Source organism: Siniperca chuatsi, linkage group LG16 (assembly GCF_020085105.1).
Source record: "Siniperca chuatsi isolate FFG_IHB_CAS linkage group LG16, ASM2008510v1, whole genome shotgun sequence".
Classification (NCBI taxonomy): domain Eukaryota; kingdom Metazoa; phylum Chordata; class Actinopteri; order Centrarchiformes; family Sinipercidae; genus Siniperca; species Siniperca chuatsi.
Window position 1 is genome coordinate 9,772,713 of NC_058057.1, and position 15,671 is coordinate 9,788,383.

At 43.1% G+C, this 15,671-nt stretch overlaps 2 protein-coding genes across 5 annotated transcripts; one reads left to right on the plus strand and one right to left on the minus strand.

Annotated features, from left to right (window-relative positions):
* Positions 1 to 153: 153 nt before the first annotated feature.
* On the minus strand, positions 154 to 10,849 carry fkbp1b (FKBP prolyl isomerase 1B). Of its 4 annotated transcripts, XM_044168719.1 has the most exons (5): positions 10,560 to 10,847; positions 9,827 to 9,874; positions 8,578 to 8,670; positions 2,692 to 2,804; positions 154 to 972 (listed from the first exon to the last, which is right to left on the minus strand). In XM_044168719.1, exons 4-5 carry the CDS (start codon positions 2,800 to 2,802, stop codon positions 844 to 846), a joined length of 240 nt encoding a protein of 79 aa, XP_044024654.1. In that variant the 5' UTR covers positions 2,803 to 2,804; positions 8,578 to 8,670; positions 9,827 to 9,874; positions 10,560 to 10,847; the 3' UTR covers positions 154 to 843. The 4 variants fall into 4 exon arrangements, with proteins under 4 accessions (XP_044024654.1, XP_044024651.1, XP_044024652.1 ...); XM_044168716.1 differs by lacking the exon at positions 8,578 to 8,670 and having other exon boundaries at positions 10,560 to 10,843; XM_044168717.1 differs by lacking the exons at positions 8,578 to 8,670; positions 9,827 to 9,874 and having other exon boundaries at positions 10,560 to 10,849.
* Positions 10,850 to 11,200: 351 nt separating this feature from the next.
* Positions 11,201 to 15,496, plus strand: LOC122863340 (WD repeat and coiled coil containing). Its single transcript, XM_044169751.1, has 4 exons — positions 11,201 to 11,350; positions 12,123 to 14,055; positions 14,200 to 14,320; positions 15,056 to 15,496. Exons 2-4 carry the CDS (start codon positions 12,142 to 12,144, stop codon positions 15,247 to 15,249), a joined length of 2,229 nt encoding a protein of 742 aa, XP_044025686.1. The 5' UTR covers positions 11,201 to 11,350; positions 12,123 to 12,141; the 3' UTR covers positions 15,250 to 15,496.
* The last annotated feature ends 175 nt before the right edge of the window (positions 15,497 to 15,671 follow it).

Genomic DNA, 15,671 nt, shown 5'->3' on the forward strand with positions numbered 1-15,671 from the left:
TATGAATAATTCACTATGCCAGTTTCCTACACTGGTGTGCTTTTCTTAAAATTGCCATTAGGAGGCGCTGTTGCTGCAGAAGCCTCCGTCAAACATCCTGTAACTCATTTAACATTCTTTCTATTATCTCACTCACAAATCACACACAGGACATAGACTTCTCGACACAGTACATGCCATTTTTATTCAAGAGTTGGTCGATAAACTGTCATAGTAGCAATGGCTCTTATAGAGTTCTGTACAGTATTGGGTTGGATTGGGTTAGATTGTATAGGGTACACTTGCAATAAATGTTTATGAGGGATATAAAATATACTAAACATAGCAACATCATTCAGAGCATTCAGCAGGACAAACCTTTATCAAAGTGGCAATGCAGACAGTGGTATATAATGCCCAGTTAAGATACAGAGCAGGAGTTATGTACTTTTAACATATGTACCCATCCTCTGTTGTTGAAACTGTAAGGCAGTATATGTTTTGATTGCAATGTAGTACGGCTTTTCATCAGATGACTGATTTCCTCATGGTTCAATAAAATTTACAACTTTAAATGAAATTAAACAAAATAGCATTTCTGACTAACAATCAGACACCAAACTGTGGTGTGTATGTGAAAAAGTCTTGCATGGTGTGAACATTTTCTTGCTGTATCTATTATGACAAGATGGCAACAAAGCAGCAGTAGAGATACATTTAAATATTGAACTAAAGAAGACTGTTGAAATCAAAGAAGAGCAGGTGGATGGTGGGAGGCAGCAGCCAATTATGGTCTCCCTGTGGAAACAGGTTGTGGCGAACGCAGCCTCATTAACTGTCAACCTTCCTATTTAACCCCGGGCATCACTCCAGCTTGAGCAGTTCCACGTCAAATATGAGCGTGGCGTTCGGGGGAATGACCCCAGGGTGACCTGTCGCTCCATAAGCCATATCTGGTGTGCAGGTGATTTTTGCCCTCTGGCCCAGGCTCATCTGAAGCACAGGAGAAAAGGACAACATAACTGAGTATGCTGTTGATGCTCTCTTTTATGCAGGTGTAAAGCCCTACACACCAACAGGCCTTTTTCACAGAACACAGGTGTTGCTAGTAACATTAATGACGGCTTTGTTCTATTAAAGTGTGACAGTGAGCCAGCATGCACAATATCAGGACCATGAAACTGTAGCAGCTAAATCATTAACTGTATTATTTACACCTGTGGTTTGCTGCTGTGACAAAATGTCTTCTGTGAAAAAGGCCTATTATCATTCTTATTAGTCCATGAAAATTGGTGACTTCATATAATTGCCAGCATGGCTCCACTCAACTTCAAGCTGAGCATTAGTTTAATCTGCTTGATTGATAACTGAAATCCCTTTTCTACTTTTGAGCCACTGGTTTCTGTTCATTTCAGTATAAAAATCAACACACAGTGAGATGCTTTTAGATAAGAAATACATCACAGCCAACACTGTCTTTATTTTGTTTTCTAAATCGCAATCCAATTTCAAGCACAGTTTTTGTCTTGGTGGCGATAGTGTGTTCAGAGTTCCTCAGGGAAAATCCAACATTCAAGATTTGAGACTTGATAGCTAAACAGCAGTGTATTTGCATTGCGTTCCTGTCACCAGACATTTAAACCCAGTTTACATGGAGCTAGGGCTGCGCAATTAATCGAAATTGCAATATGGCCAAGTGCAATATCCAAATCGCAGAAGCTGCAATTTTTTGATAAAGGTAAACTGTGCTAAGTACTGTAGTGCTGCTGTGAGATGCCCCGGCCTACAAATGTTTTTCTCCAGATGTAAGAAAACATGTTAGTTTGGTACAGACCCCAACAAATGTCACATCATCGTAATTGTAATTGTGAAAATGAAACTGTGATGCAAAAATGATCATTCCCACTTATCGTGAATCATATCACAATCATAATATCTTTCAAAATAACAATATCGTGCAGCCCTGTATGGAGCCTTATATTCCAATTATAAACGGTTTAAAAGCCCAAACAGAATCAAAATGCTCAATGCAAATGCGGCATTCAGCCCCGACAAAATGTAACAAAACGTTTATTTAAACGGAAATGGTGGTGCCTTGAACACTCTGTGCAAGTGCACTGCCTTTTTAATACAGTGGGGGTTTATATACACGTCGCTGTGATTGAGTAACACCTCTGACACACCCACCAAACGAGAGAAAATGTGCCTCAAAGCGTGTTGCATACTGTTTCGAGAAAACATGTCGTTCAACCTGGAAACTGTAGCAAAACGGTGCAAACCATTTTCAGACTGAACGTGCCCCTGATTACTGTCTGGCCTCCTGACGTAAATGCGTGTGGACGTACGCTTCTCCACTTCCACAAACAGCATGCGTTGTTATCATGCTGTTGCTTGATTAAGAGCAACACACGATAACGGCAAATACTGCGCTGATCAGAGGTGATCAAAAAGTGTGCATGTAACCGCAGATACTGACACTGTGAAAAGGATCAAGTTTGGTAGCTTCTTACATTAAAGTGATACTCCAACCAAAGCCTATCTTTTGAGTATCAAAAACGCACACCCTTTAGGCTTCAAGGGTGATGTAAAAGGTTTGTAGTATCACTTTAAAAATGCTGCTGCATGGCAGATTCTGGTGGAGCAATTGGCAGAAATGGAATATAATATTCATAAGTATGTATTAGTGTATAATCACCTGAAAATAAGTCTTACCTGTGATACTCCTTCCTCCCAGCCCTTAATGACCTCCATCCGTCCAATCTTGAACTTAAAGGGCTTGTTCCTGTCTCGAGAGGAGTCAAACTTCTTCCCATTCTGCAGCATACCTGCCAAAGAGAAATTACATTAATAAAATTCAGTGAGTAGAGACGCATCTGGTTAAGAAACTACCAATTTTGGTGATTGATACAAAATAAAGACACAGGGGCGAATTCGCAAAAGGATTGCGCAGCTGCTAAACCTACATAAATATGACAAAAAGAAACCATGTAATTCTCAAAGCACCCGCTAAGGGTGAACTGCACCCCTAACTGCGCTGCCAAACAAATAGCTTCTTGGTGCTCCGGTGCTATTTCCCGCTATGTAAATGAGGTAATATGCTACATTTGCAAATGAGCCTCATTGAAAACCAAGGTCAAATTCACAAACACCAGCGCTAACAGCCACACGCAGTTAGAGTGAAATTATTAGCGTCTTCAGAGAGTAGGTAACTGAAACGCATTACTAATGCACACTTTTTGATCACACCCGGACTTTCCAGTGATCATTGCAGCAGTGATTGTAGCGAGGCGAAGCAATAGTGCATCACAGTACATCATATGCGCACAGGTGGCACAGAGATAGTACAGTACCTGATATTCACCGAGAGGGAATGCAACTGGAAAACAACATAAAACCTGCTGCTGTGAGAAACGGAGACGGTGGTTACACACTGTAACAGTCCAGCATGGAGCAGAGTAGGAGAGAAAACAGCTCTTTTTCTATGACTCACTCCATACAGAGTGAGTCATAGAAAAACGAGAGACATCCTGCAACAATTATAATTCTAATAAGTTCTCTTTCAAATCAAACATCTCTTTCCACATGAGCGGAAAGTATTGTTCTGGCAACTGCACTTTTATCAAACGTTGCTTAACCATGTCATGTGATCTGCTACTTCAGTAAGCCAACACCTTAAAAACAAATATTACTGGGACCACTACAGAGAACTGCAGATGAATATTTAACAGACGCAAAACAATGGCAAATTGCACTCAGCTGCAAAACTTTACGGGCGTGTTTGCGCTGTAATATCATTAGCGCAATATCTTTTGTGAATCGGCAGCGGTTGCAAATGATGCACAATTCATGGTGCTATCAGCGGATGCAATTCATTCTGTGTGAATTCACCCTTAAGTGCACACTTGCTTTTATGCCTGTTTTTCACATCTGTATAGTAAACTGCTCTTATGACTAGTAGTACTGTTAACTCATTATCGTCAATTATCACAGTGTGACGCCACATCAATGCACGCCCTTTCCTCAGTAGCTAATGTTTTTGGAATGAGGCATTTTAAGATTAAAGGAATAAAGCAATGCTGGCTCCAGTCTGAGGAATTATTCTGGCGGGGCTTCTTATCAGGATCTTGGGTCTGTTTCAATTACCCAAATGAACAAAGGGAATGTGAATCAGGAAGCATTGGCCTGGTTTAGTGGATTATTTTTAAAGTTAACTAGGCCATTGCTTGCCTGTATCTAGACCACAGGGAGAACAGGGTGACAAAGGCGGGGCAGTGCAGGACTGCGCTCCTTCAGAACACTGACCGACCATTCAGACATGATAATAACACTGAGGCCATTAAAATCTACTAAAGGCATAGAGACACCGGCCCCCACTTCATTAGTCATTTAACATGCCCCCCTTGATTCCCCTTGCCACTTTCCCTTGAGGGAATCAAAGCTGCCATCTGAAGCGATGTTCTGTTACTCTGATAGCTCATGTGAACCTTCTGACCCTTTTGACATCCAAGAGAGCAAGTCAACAACAAAGCAGACTTCAGAACAGTTAGCTGAGCTTGTCGAGGAGGGCCTGTTAAATGACTAATGAAAGCTTGCTCATCGAAAAAAAACTCCCCTGTAGGAAGAAAGATTTCCATTTTACAACTCATGTTATACACAGGACACCAACAAACGAAGATTAGCATAGCAAAATTTTTGTTACATGATTTGTCTCAATATGAGTAAATAGACCAATATATAAAGAGTTTTACCTTGTTAATATCCGACATTATACCTAGCTTTCTGAGAGAAATACATTATTTATGTAATATATTTATAACAAGTCAGTAGTCGGCAATTCATTGTGGGAAATGAATGAATTAATCTGGTTGTATTAGTCCATTGTGGGCAATGCTGCAAATCAGTCAGTGTTTTATGGCAATATTGGATTAGTAACTTGATCTGTCAGGCATTTAATTCCCTGCATTAGACAAAAACAGATGTTCCATTCTGGTTATTTTATTTATAAATTGTTTCTAAATTGAGTTTCCAGAAAATGCACTATATTATTGTATATATCAATACTGTGATATAAAATGACATATACCATGATTGAAGATTTTATCCATATTGCCCACCCATAGTATGAACAATTAACTTCTTAACCTTTGTTCACAATCTTGCAGGGAGTCAAAGTGGCGTCAAGCAAAAAAATTCCACATCATCCACTTGCACTTTGGAGGCTGCTCTGTGATGGTCCTTCGATTTATCTTTCTCTGTCGTAATTCAACAAGTGTGAATACTTGGCATTTAAAGTTGCGTGCTAACTGAAGTTTAGTGATGGTGTCTGGCTCATCTGGTCATATGAATGTTGGTACTGTACTGCTTCTCCCCTTTCATTCCCCCTAAACTTAGTAGCGCCATCATTTCCAAGAATCACAGTAGCCCAGATATCAGCGGCCTGGGCTCGGTCCAACCACGGAGTCATCAAGTGCACACACCAAGGCAAATGCCACCTGCTGCAGGCCATACGAGTAGCATAGTGGCAAAACCTTCTTGCATCAACTGCAGAAAAGCGGGTTCAGTTTCTGGCAGTGGTGGCTGCACCTCGCAAGGAAACACTGATTGGCAATATTCACAGGTGGGAAGTCGGTGAGGGATCATATCCTGGGCGTTGCACTAATGAGTCCTACTGGTTGGTCGGGGTGTGTGTTCTGAGAGCAGCTAACGTAAAAGGGGGTATTTTACACTTGAAAACGTAACACTCTATTATAAAGGCTCCTCCATGTTGTGCTGAAAGGAGCAGCTAACAACTCCAATCATATTGGAAGAGGCAGCACCGGCCGGCACAGGTGTACACACTGGCAACTGGCTAAAACCAGTTAGAGAAAAAAAAAATTTAAATGGAGAAAACCACCTGTTCCTTGTTTCCCGTGGAAAAAAACTGTCAAACTGTATCTAGGAAAGCAAAAACATCCGAAACTACTCCTACTCCCCACTTGTATCAGTGCTCCGTTATCACTCTTTGGACAGCTTAGCATGGGTGGGGTCTCTGCAAAAATAAAGCAGGACCCGTCCCTTCCTGAGGCTGGCTCCCACACTCTCTCCTCATGAAAGGCTTTCACTTGGTAGTGTACTGGCTAGATCTGCAAAAAGCTGTGGTGCACAGGGGTGGGGTTATTTTTACTCCGTTTACTGTATCCTGTCTCGCCTCCATCTAGGATGGCTGCCAGCACAACAACCTCCTCGGCCCAAGTGTGGATGAAATGAGATGCGTGTAAAGCTATCTGTCTACAACCAACTTGTATGTGTTGCCGCAGTTCACAGCTGCAAGCACGCTCGTCTCAATGGAAAGAATTAAATCTTGCTCATGCTTCATAAACTGGGAGTAGGTGCGATGTGTAATTAGGAGTATTTTCAGCAAAGACAATAAGTAGCAAATTCGCTGGAGCATGGATAACCTGAAAATGGTCCTCATCAATGGCTTAAAAATGACTCTAATATTATCATTATTAAACAAGAGTCAATTCTGAACAAGATATGGCGTGTCCTGGTTCTTCAGTGGACCAGCGGGGTTTGCTGGATAATTATTCATGTGTTATAACGTGTCATATTTCTCCTCATATCGCTCTCCCATCTTTTCAGGGCGCTGCAATAAGCTATTCTGAATGCAAGCTGTTAAAGGCCTTTCAGACACATAGACAAAATGCTGAATGGTGTGGTGTTCCCCCACCAGGACACCTAGAGGCCATAGTTCAGCAAAAGCTCAAGCTGATTTAGGCTTTAGAATCTGTATATCAACTCTACGATATTGGGATTGCCACGGCACTCAATCACAACATTCTCCCTTGGGAGGCAACTTTGGCATCTCCTGACATACAACCCCGTGGTTCAGTCTCTGTCTATTTCTGTGTCACACACCAAGGGCCGGTAGGTCTCAACTTCAGCACGTTACATGGTGAAGTCTGGTGCTCAAACATGGTAAGGAATGACGTCCCCATTTAGGCATGACATCATATGCAGTAAGCCTGTTGCTCCCAAAGCTCATGCGTCTTGTCAGTGGAGAACGACATGGCTGTGTATCATCATCATCTGTGCAAACCCACAGGCTGCTGTAGTTTGCTTCATATTGACTGAGATCTGCTTCCATTTTCTGGATTGCCCCCAACTCAGGCAATTTACCATTAGCTTTTCAAGCTTTTGGCCAGTTACATACATGTGTAACTGGACTGGGTAGCTCAGTGTGTACATGTGTGACAGCATAGCGAGGCCAGTGAAAGGCAATCCAAGAGTAAAATAGATGATCCACACATCCAACTTGGCCCACACCAGTCTACTTGTCTGTGCAACACTGCTCTGTGATGTGCTGCTAATAGAGCTGCTGCTCTGTGGGCAGACTCGTAGTCTGCCGTGACAGAAACAAGAATGCGTGTGAGCAGCTTTTCTAATTATTTTGTCCTGGCCTTTTCGTGAAGCCAGAGCCCTTACCTGCCTCGTGGCAATGAGCCCTCTGCCAATTTGGGCAACCACAACTCTCACCAGAGTCAGAGGGGGTCACTCGCGTATCTGCGTGTCTATGTGCTCTGGCATGTGTGTGTCTGCATGTTTAAAATCCCTGAGGTGAAAGTGAGGATCAAAAGGGCATAGCAGTGAGAGAGTTTCTGTGAGAAAGAGGCTCCCTAATGTTAAATGCTGGAAACAGACTGGCTTCAAATCCCATTATGTATTGGGAAAATCTCTCTCTCCTTACCCTCATTGTTTATCTTCGCTCTGCTATCTGGAAAACTAACACCAAAGGCAGGGTGCAGTGGAGGGTGCAGTCTGTGGCTCTGCACTAACAGCCAGCTGGATGACTTGGACAGGCTTATGTTCCAAATCTACAGCTAACCTCTATTACCAGTACCATCTCTTTATCAGCTCTTGAACTAATCTTGTATTTGGGCTTTTAAATAAAACAAATGTGGGTTAGTCTCTGTCTTTACCACAGGGGACTGATCTTAAATCTTAAATTGTCATTCATTTAGCTTTCATACAAATTCCTGGATAACTACACTGGCTGACTATACCAGTACCAGTTGACTCCTTAAATTACACTAGGTTAACATATTAATAATAACATAAAATGTGGATGAAATCAAAATAAAACAAGAAATACCTCTTTAAAGCATTATTATATGGTGTGTGACTTGTTGTTTACAGGTTCAGGTACATCTAATACTACTAATTATAATACAAATGCTCTAATTTTCTCTAAGAAAACAACATTTTTCAACTAAACTCCTGGCTTACGTTCAACACTAAGGTCTTATTTTCACACAGTGTACAGCTCTATCCTTAAACACAGATGCATTCTTTTCTATCTATCCGCTGCGAACGCATTGCCCCTGCTGATATAATAACATATTTATAGCTCTTTTTGTGTTTCATGGGCAAGGTCCTTGCTTTGGCTTAACTCCGCATTTTGCTTGCCACCGCGGTAAAAATACCAGGAGTTTATTGGTAAATCCTGTGAGTCAAAAAGGAAATGTAAAAAGAGAGATGAGGAGGACTTGAATGAAACAGGCTGGATCAGACAATAAAGGACACAAGCTGAAGGTCGTTGTGTGCTTTGAAAGTACTCACTCTAAACAACCACAGAGGCTATTCCCAGGCTCTAGCACATCCTGGTGTTAACAGATCTTGTAGACGGGATGCTGTTGCCAGTTTTGCTATATTCTGGGATGTGATCAGTACAATAGAAAACAGAAGTTAATGATGTGATTGTGACGATGGAGCACAGGAAATAAAGGCAGATAAACAAGGAAATGTGCATCCAAAATAAGTAGAATCCTGGAGTGGGGCTGAGTTGCTGATGGAGACTGAAACTCATTTGCTTTTGCTAATTTACTAACCAAATAATAGTAGGCGGAGAGAAACTGAACCACCAGGCAAAGAGTGAGAGACTACCACACCCTTACTATGCAAGACTCCAAACTGGGACGTACTGTATCTCTGCAGAGATCCGGCCCAAAGGGAAATCTGGTTACTTTGTCCCAAAAAGAACAACACAACACTTGTTATCCAAAGTTGGCCTGTGTCTTTCTGACTATTATCACACACAAGCTAGTCAAACAACACGGAAATTCTTATGTGAAACTAAACACTATAAGAAAGTCGGTCAAGCCAAGTAATCAATATCGTAATTAGATTAAGACAACCACGTGAACCCATTTCAAATGATGGAAAGGAAGTCGCCAGCATCAGGGAGAAGCTAGAATTGGCTACAGACTAATAAATGCATGCACACACATGCACATACAGTACAATACAACAATACTCACACACCTGCATCAAACCTGTTTACTACAGAGCCAATGCCAAGGAGTGTGCAATAACTTTTATAACCATGTAATGACGCTGTGATACTCAGACAGACTGATGACATGTGATCTAAGCTTTGTTTACTTTCTGTCTGACCTAGTTGTCTGGACTGCCAACCCCGGGGCACCGAATAACCCAAATTTATTTCCCAAACGTCTCAGCGTCTTTCTGTCCCACCTCAAAATTGGGCAATCTGACAGGAGACAAACAGGATAAAGAAAGCAGGTGTGTGTGTGTGTGTGTGTGTATGTGTGTGTGTGTGTGTGTACAGATGAGTATACTATGTGCATGGTGCAAGTTGCAACAGTCTCTGTAGTGGCAGCTCCACCCTATCTTAGAAACTGTGACACACAGGTGCATACACCTCTGGCAGACTGTGTACACAATGAGAGTCAAGTTGTGCTCCAGATATTGTCAAAAACACACACAGGGTCAAATTTCCTCTTTCGACAAGGAGATAGGAAAGACGTCTGGTTTCACGATTGCCAAAAGCAAAGAAAGAGTCAGTTACCTATGTAATGAACAACACATGTCTGGCCCTTCTTCGGAAATGTTCTTCCTGTTAAGAAGAGATTGAAAACAAGTGTTACTGGGTGTTTATACACATCAGAGGCGGTCAGGCTAATCTAGTAGATTAACAATGACTGGGTTAAATTTGGTGAGGTGTTCCTGGCAGGAGTGCAATACTTCTCTTATACCTGTGGACATATTGAAGTCAGATATGCGTTAGTCTCATCCTCATGCTGAAACTTTAGCCTGGAGGCTTCTTTTTCCAGGGTAAGGGGCTATCAAATGCCTCTAGGTTAATCACGTTATTAGTGCTTTAGACAGGAAGAAATAAGCATTGAGAAACCTTTTTTTTCCTGTCTTCCAATTCTCAGTTACTTTGTGATAAAATTCAATTTAAAGAGACTTGCTTGCCAGAGTTAACCCATTTAACAGTTACAGTAAGTATGGAGAGTTCTAGAAAGACGTCGTGCAGGCGTCAGTGGCGAGTACAGTAAAAACAAAAAGGGGTTTACAGACCCCTAACGTAACTATAGCCCGAATACTACTATACGTTGCTAGCTATTTAACGAGTAAATTACCTTACCTCCCACACCACTGAACTTGATATTTTATGTAAATTATGTTGATATTTAACAAGATTTGAACGACATTCAGGGGAACTACGGAGCCCCAACACCACCACCACCACCACCACCCCCGCATCGAAGCACCCACAAGAGGATGAATCAACTTACCATCACCGGGAGATATTGTCTCGACTTCCACGCCCATGGTTGTGCTACTTCAAAGATTAGCTCTAAAACATACAGCCTAAAAATCCGTTTCTACAGCCAATGTTACCCGTTTTGCGGCTACAAATTGGGGTGTATCGGTGGAAACCATGCATTTACCGACCACTACCGACCCGTAGCTACAGCCAGCCGTGAGACAGCCAAGATATTTTCCAGTTTGTAGCGAGACAGCGTCGAGATGTACAACTCCACCACGTACGTCGTCTTCAACCTTGTCAATACTTGCGCCACACGGCGGATGTGCCAAGTTTCCACAGAATACCAGTGGTGGAAGAAGTCGCCTACTCAGATCTTTTACTTCAGTAAAATAGCAATACCACACTGTAGAAATACTCTGTTACAATTAAAAGTTCTGCATTTAAAAAATGTACTGAAGTAAAAGTACAAAAGTATTTAGCATCAAAATACACTTAAAGTACCAAAAGTAAAGTACTCATTGTGCAAAATGGCCCATTTCGGAAAAATATATATTATTGAATTATAATGCATGCGTACATCACTTTAATGTTGCAGCTGGTAAATGCGGGACTAATATTAAGTGGCAAAAACAAGACGGTTAGAATTCAACTACATATCCCATAATGCACCGAACATGTGAGTTAGTTTTGCTTCCGAGTCAAATAGAAATTAACGTTCGGGACACATTTCCACCGGCAAAACGTGAATTCATAGATGTGAAACCCACTTTCAGTGTTTCACACGGATTCCACATGAGAAGCTTGTGGTTATATAAGGTACGTTTAGGGTAAAATTACATGTTTGTGTGGATTTTTACGCTAATTATTAGTTAGCTTGCTATATATTAAGGGTAACTAAATACATACTGTATAATGATTTCCAGTGAGTATGAATTGGAAAACTTCTGCGTCTCATAATGGTGGCTAAGTTTATAACTTTCTCATTTAACCACTTATGTTATATAACCTCCTCTCACTAAGGTAGTATTCTGTTATTTTCTATAACCTCTCCATACAGTTGTTATATTAAGATTTACATATTCAAATTAGTGTGCTCCAACATTAAAATGGTCAGTTGTGAATGATATTTAACTCACACATCTAATATAAAATCCATTTTCTTTGTCTTATTCATTTAACATCTCACATTTGATGAGGAACAAAATCTCTATTTGATAAGGGGACGACCTAATGTACCCAAAGTGATCATGGCAGTTTCACCAGATCTAAAACAGCAGGCCTAAATGCTGTGATGAGACACTCCTACTCAACACATTGTTAATTGCCTGAGGTCCTAACTGGACCTGTGTGTTGTTAAGGTCATTCAGGCATAAGCAGCTATAAGTGTTCGTCACCACTGCCTCAGCTCAGGCAGAGGGGATTAAGGCATGTACTTGGAAGGAGACACGAGAGAGGCTTTTGCTATTCTTAATCTGCATAGGTAGCAATAGCTACTGTTGTGCGGGACCCAGTCAGATCAGTCACAGGTCTCTGTCATCAATGTTAACTTTCTGAGTCATATTTGTTTTTCTTTTTCTCTTTGAACAAGCTTCTTCATACCTGCCAGGATGGATCTTGGTAAGGCAAAGCTTCTTAGGTCAGGTCTCAACACTCTACACCAAGCCGTCCACCCTGTGCACGGGATAGCATGGACGGACGGCAAGCAGGTCTGCCTGACCGCTCTCTACTTTATCAATGGCGAGGTGAAGTTTGGGGACACCAACGTCATCGGGCAGTTTGAGCATGTCTTCGGGCTCTTCTGGGGCTCGCTGTGCTGCTCTGACTCCCCTGCCTTGCTGGCTGTTCAGCACAAGAAACACGTTACCGTGTGGCAACTGCAGCTCAGTGCCCTCGAGCAGAACAAGCTGCTGTGCACTCAGACCTGTGAGATGAGTGAGCCTTTCCCCTTGCTCTCCCAAGGCTGTGTGTGGCATCCTAAACTGGACATTCTGGCTGTGCTGACCAAGAGGGACACTTCTGTGCTGTTTTCTGTCAGGGTGGACAACAGGAGAACCAAAGCAGACATCAAAGGTAGTGGACTTATCCACTGTGCATGCTGGACTAAGGATGGTACGCGCCTGGTGGTGGCCATAGGCAGTGCTCTTCACTCTTACATCTGGAATGACATCCAGAAGAGTCTGGTGGCCTGCTCCTTCTGCCCCGTCTTTGATGTGGGAGGCTACATCTGTGCCATCGAGGCCACAGGGGAGGCTCAAGTAGCTGTGGCTACAGAGCTGCCTCTGGATAAAATCTGTGGCTTACATGCCGGCATAGCCTTCGACATGCCGACAGAGCCTGAGTCCCCGCATGGCCACGGCTCGAATGTGTCAGATGACGACAGCCTTCTGGAGTCGAGACGAAGATCGTTTGAATCAGAGAGGTCCTACATCCCCAGCTCAGGCCCTCTTGACCTCACCCAGCTCTTGGCGAGGCACCGTCGCTCTGACCCAAGCCCCCTTATTCACCTGCGTCGCCGAGACACCATGACAGGCTCTGGCCAGGACTCCTCACACCTCATCCTGGTCACCTATGAGCGTAAAGTCACGACCACCCGCAAAGTCAGTATCCCAGGGATTTTGGTTCCAGACATTGTGGCTTTTGACCCACGTGGCTCCACAGTTGCAGTGGCTTCCAACACCTGCAACATGGTGCTTGTGTACTGCATCACAGCCTCTGCCATGCCAAACATTCAGCAGATCTCTCTGCAGACAAACGAGAGGCCCAAAGGAGTCTGCTTCCTCAATGACAAGATGCTGCTGTTGATGGTGGGCAGGCAGAAGTCTAATGACCCTGCCTTCCTTCCATCTTCCAACACAGATAAATATATTCTTCGTCTTCTAGCCAAAGAGTTGATGTACGATGGAGAGACTCCTATCACACCATCCCCCTCTGCTCACAACCATGAGTCCACTTCTAATTTCTGCGCAGGGATTAGGAGGCACTCGGAGAACCTATCTAAGGACGACAGAGAGCGCCCAGGGATAAAGGACTTGGTGTTGCCTGGAGGCGGAGTATTTCGTTCACCAGGCAACAGGCGCAGGCTGGTGGAGGAGGTGAGGAGCGGCGAGCCCAGCCCCGTCACCAGCTTTGTGGACTTCTCTGACCGAGCATCAGACAGAGCCCTGTCCAGTGCCTCCTCCATCACGGTGGAGAATTTCGATATGGACCACGTCAACCGCATGACCAGCCTTGCGGTGGCCAGCCAGGCCAGCAGAGACTCCAGCCGGGCCAGCTCTCCTCGCCTCGAGCTGTCGGACAAGCTTCACACAGAGCCGACGCTGCCTATGCCTGAAAAGACATCAGGCACTGCCAAGGAGCGTGGACTGGAGCAGCTGGTTCACAACATGGAGAGGCTTTTTACACGCTTTGCAGATGTACAGCAGTGCCTGACAGAAATCAGAGATTATACCCAGAATGGCAAGAAGACCCTGAGTGTCTACCCCAATGCCTGTGAACCCCCCTATGTCAATGTCACCTGTCAGGTACAGTCTTACTCTCTACATTTTCTCTGTGTATGTGCAACTGACTCTGCAGGGGTAATAACATTTAGCTTGACTCATTTGATTTATTCCTGATGGGTGACTGTTTCTCTTTTCTTTCCTTTGTCCGTCTTTGTGCACATGCAGAAGCAGTTATCAGAAAACGTGTTCATCGATGAGCGGAGGCCAGTGCTTCTGTGTGATGGGAAGCTGTGTCTGCGTGCCCTCCAAGACCTCTTCAACCTAACCACTGTGGAGATGATGTATGGTACGTGCAGCCCGTTAAGTTCATAAATAAAATACTGTACTTTTTTTGCCTCCGTTCTTGTAAATGACAAACAAACTCTACATCACTTTCATGACTGAATTGCTTTCAGTTTGGTGTCATAAGTCCATTTAAACCTTAGAATCGGTTTGTCTTTACTACGAAGCAGTATCTAAGCTGCCTTCTTAAAACCCTCTGAGTTGCATTGCCTGTGAGATTAACCATGTTGTGAGAGAGAGTGTATAGGGTTGATCAATTAAACTCCTTCTAGGCCTCTTAGGAAAGTCTCCCCCTGTGAGTATTTTCAGCAAGCTAGGCTTCCCTAGTGAGGTCACCTGGAAGTCATCAGACAGGTTGTCCAAGTCGAATTCTCTGCAGTTACTCTTTTTAGCTTCTACCTTCAAGTTACCCATTCAGAATTCATTTTAATTTATAAAGAACCTCATTTTATTTTATTTGATCTTAGATAACACATTCTAGCATTGTCAATGTTAACGTGCTTAAGCTATAATTGGAAGTGATTAAACGCCTAGGTCAGATTACATGGTTTTAAACAAAAGCTGCTTACTACTGTTTAATGTGCATAGTGTTTTGTTGCTGCAGCAAAGACTGACCGTCCTGTCCAGCAAGTAATAGCTATCACAAACAAAAATTTTGTAGCTCATTAATTAATAATTAAACAGAACTCAGACGTACAGAAAGCCACGCTGTGCCAACAGTCTTGTGTTATTTTTCCAGGTCCATTGTGGATTGTACTTGTGGCAGATGGAGATGGCTTTGTGCCTCTGACGTTCAAGCCCAAGGAGGAACTTACAGTGCGGAACGGGAAGCGGAAACCTATCCTACGGACTCCTGGGAGTCCAGAGAACTCCTGCCCATCCAGTCCAGCCCCCAGCCAAAACCCCAACACAACCACAGAGGCCTCCACATAGTGCCTCTGAACGCACACCTAAATTTATGGACTCATGCAGTTATATCCCTATTACTTTAATATATTTGACTTAATCCAAGTATGCAAGGCAGATTGGATATGTCATAAACATGCGCAGCCACACTAATGCAGATAACCAGAGTTATATGTCAAATGTATTTTTGTATTGAAAAACTGTAGTGATTTGAAAAGGGCTACCTATTCAGACGTGATGTTGCTGCTTTGAAATGAAAGCTTACCTGAAAGAAGTTTGAGCAGCGAGTCATGTTTTTTCTTGAATTGTTTGTGGACAAAATGCAGCGCACTTGCTGAGGTCTAATCCTTCATTAACGCCGGACACCGATTGTCGTCCCATGGCACTCTACTAACAGCTTTGAGATGTTTAAGGAATGTTTTCAGTTGTCCAGATGTCCTGGTCCGAGA

Bases quoted from the DNA above. Each gene is read 5' to 3' on its own strand.
- fkbp1b (XM_044168716.1), bottom strand. From the start codon at position 10,596: ATGGGCGTGGAAGTCGAGACAATATCTCCCGGTGATG. The intron at 2,805-9,826 runs GTAACTGACTCT...TCTCTTTGGCAG, and splicing joins ATGTGTTGTTCATTACATAG to GTATGCTGCAGAATGGGAAG. The intron at 973-2,691 runs GTAAGACTTATT...CCTGTGCTTCAG, and splicing joins GGGAGGAAGGAGTATCACAG to ATGAGCCTGGGCCAGAGGGC.
- LOC122863340 (XM_044169751.1), top strand. From the start codon at position 12,142: ATGGATCTTGGTAAGGCAAAGCTTCTTAGGTCAGGTCTCAACACTCTA. The intron at 14,056-14,199 runs GTACAGTCTTAC...GTGCACATGCAG, and splicing joins ATGTCAATGTCACCTGTCAG to AAGCAGTTATCAGAAAACGT. The intron at 14,321-15,055 runs GTACGTGCAGCC...TTATTTTTCCAG, and splicing joins CACTGTGGAGATGATGTATG to GTCCATTGTGGATTGTACTT.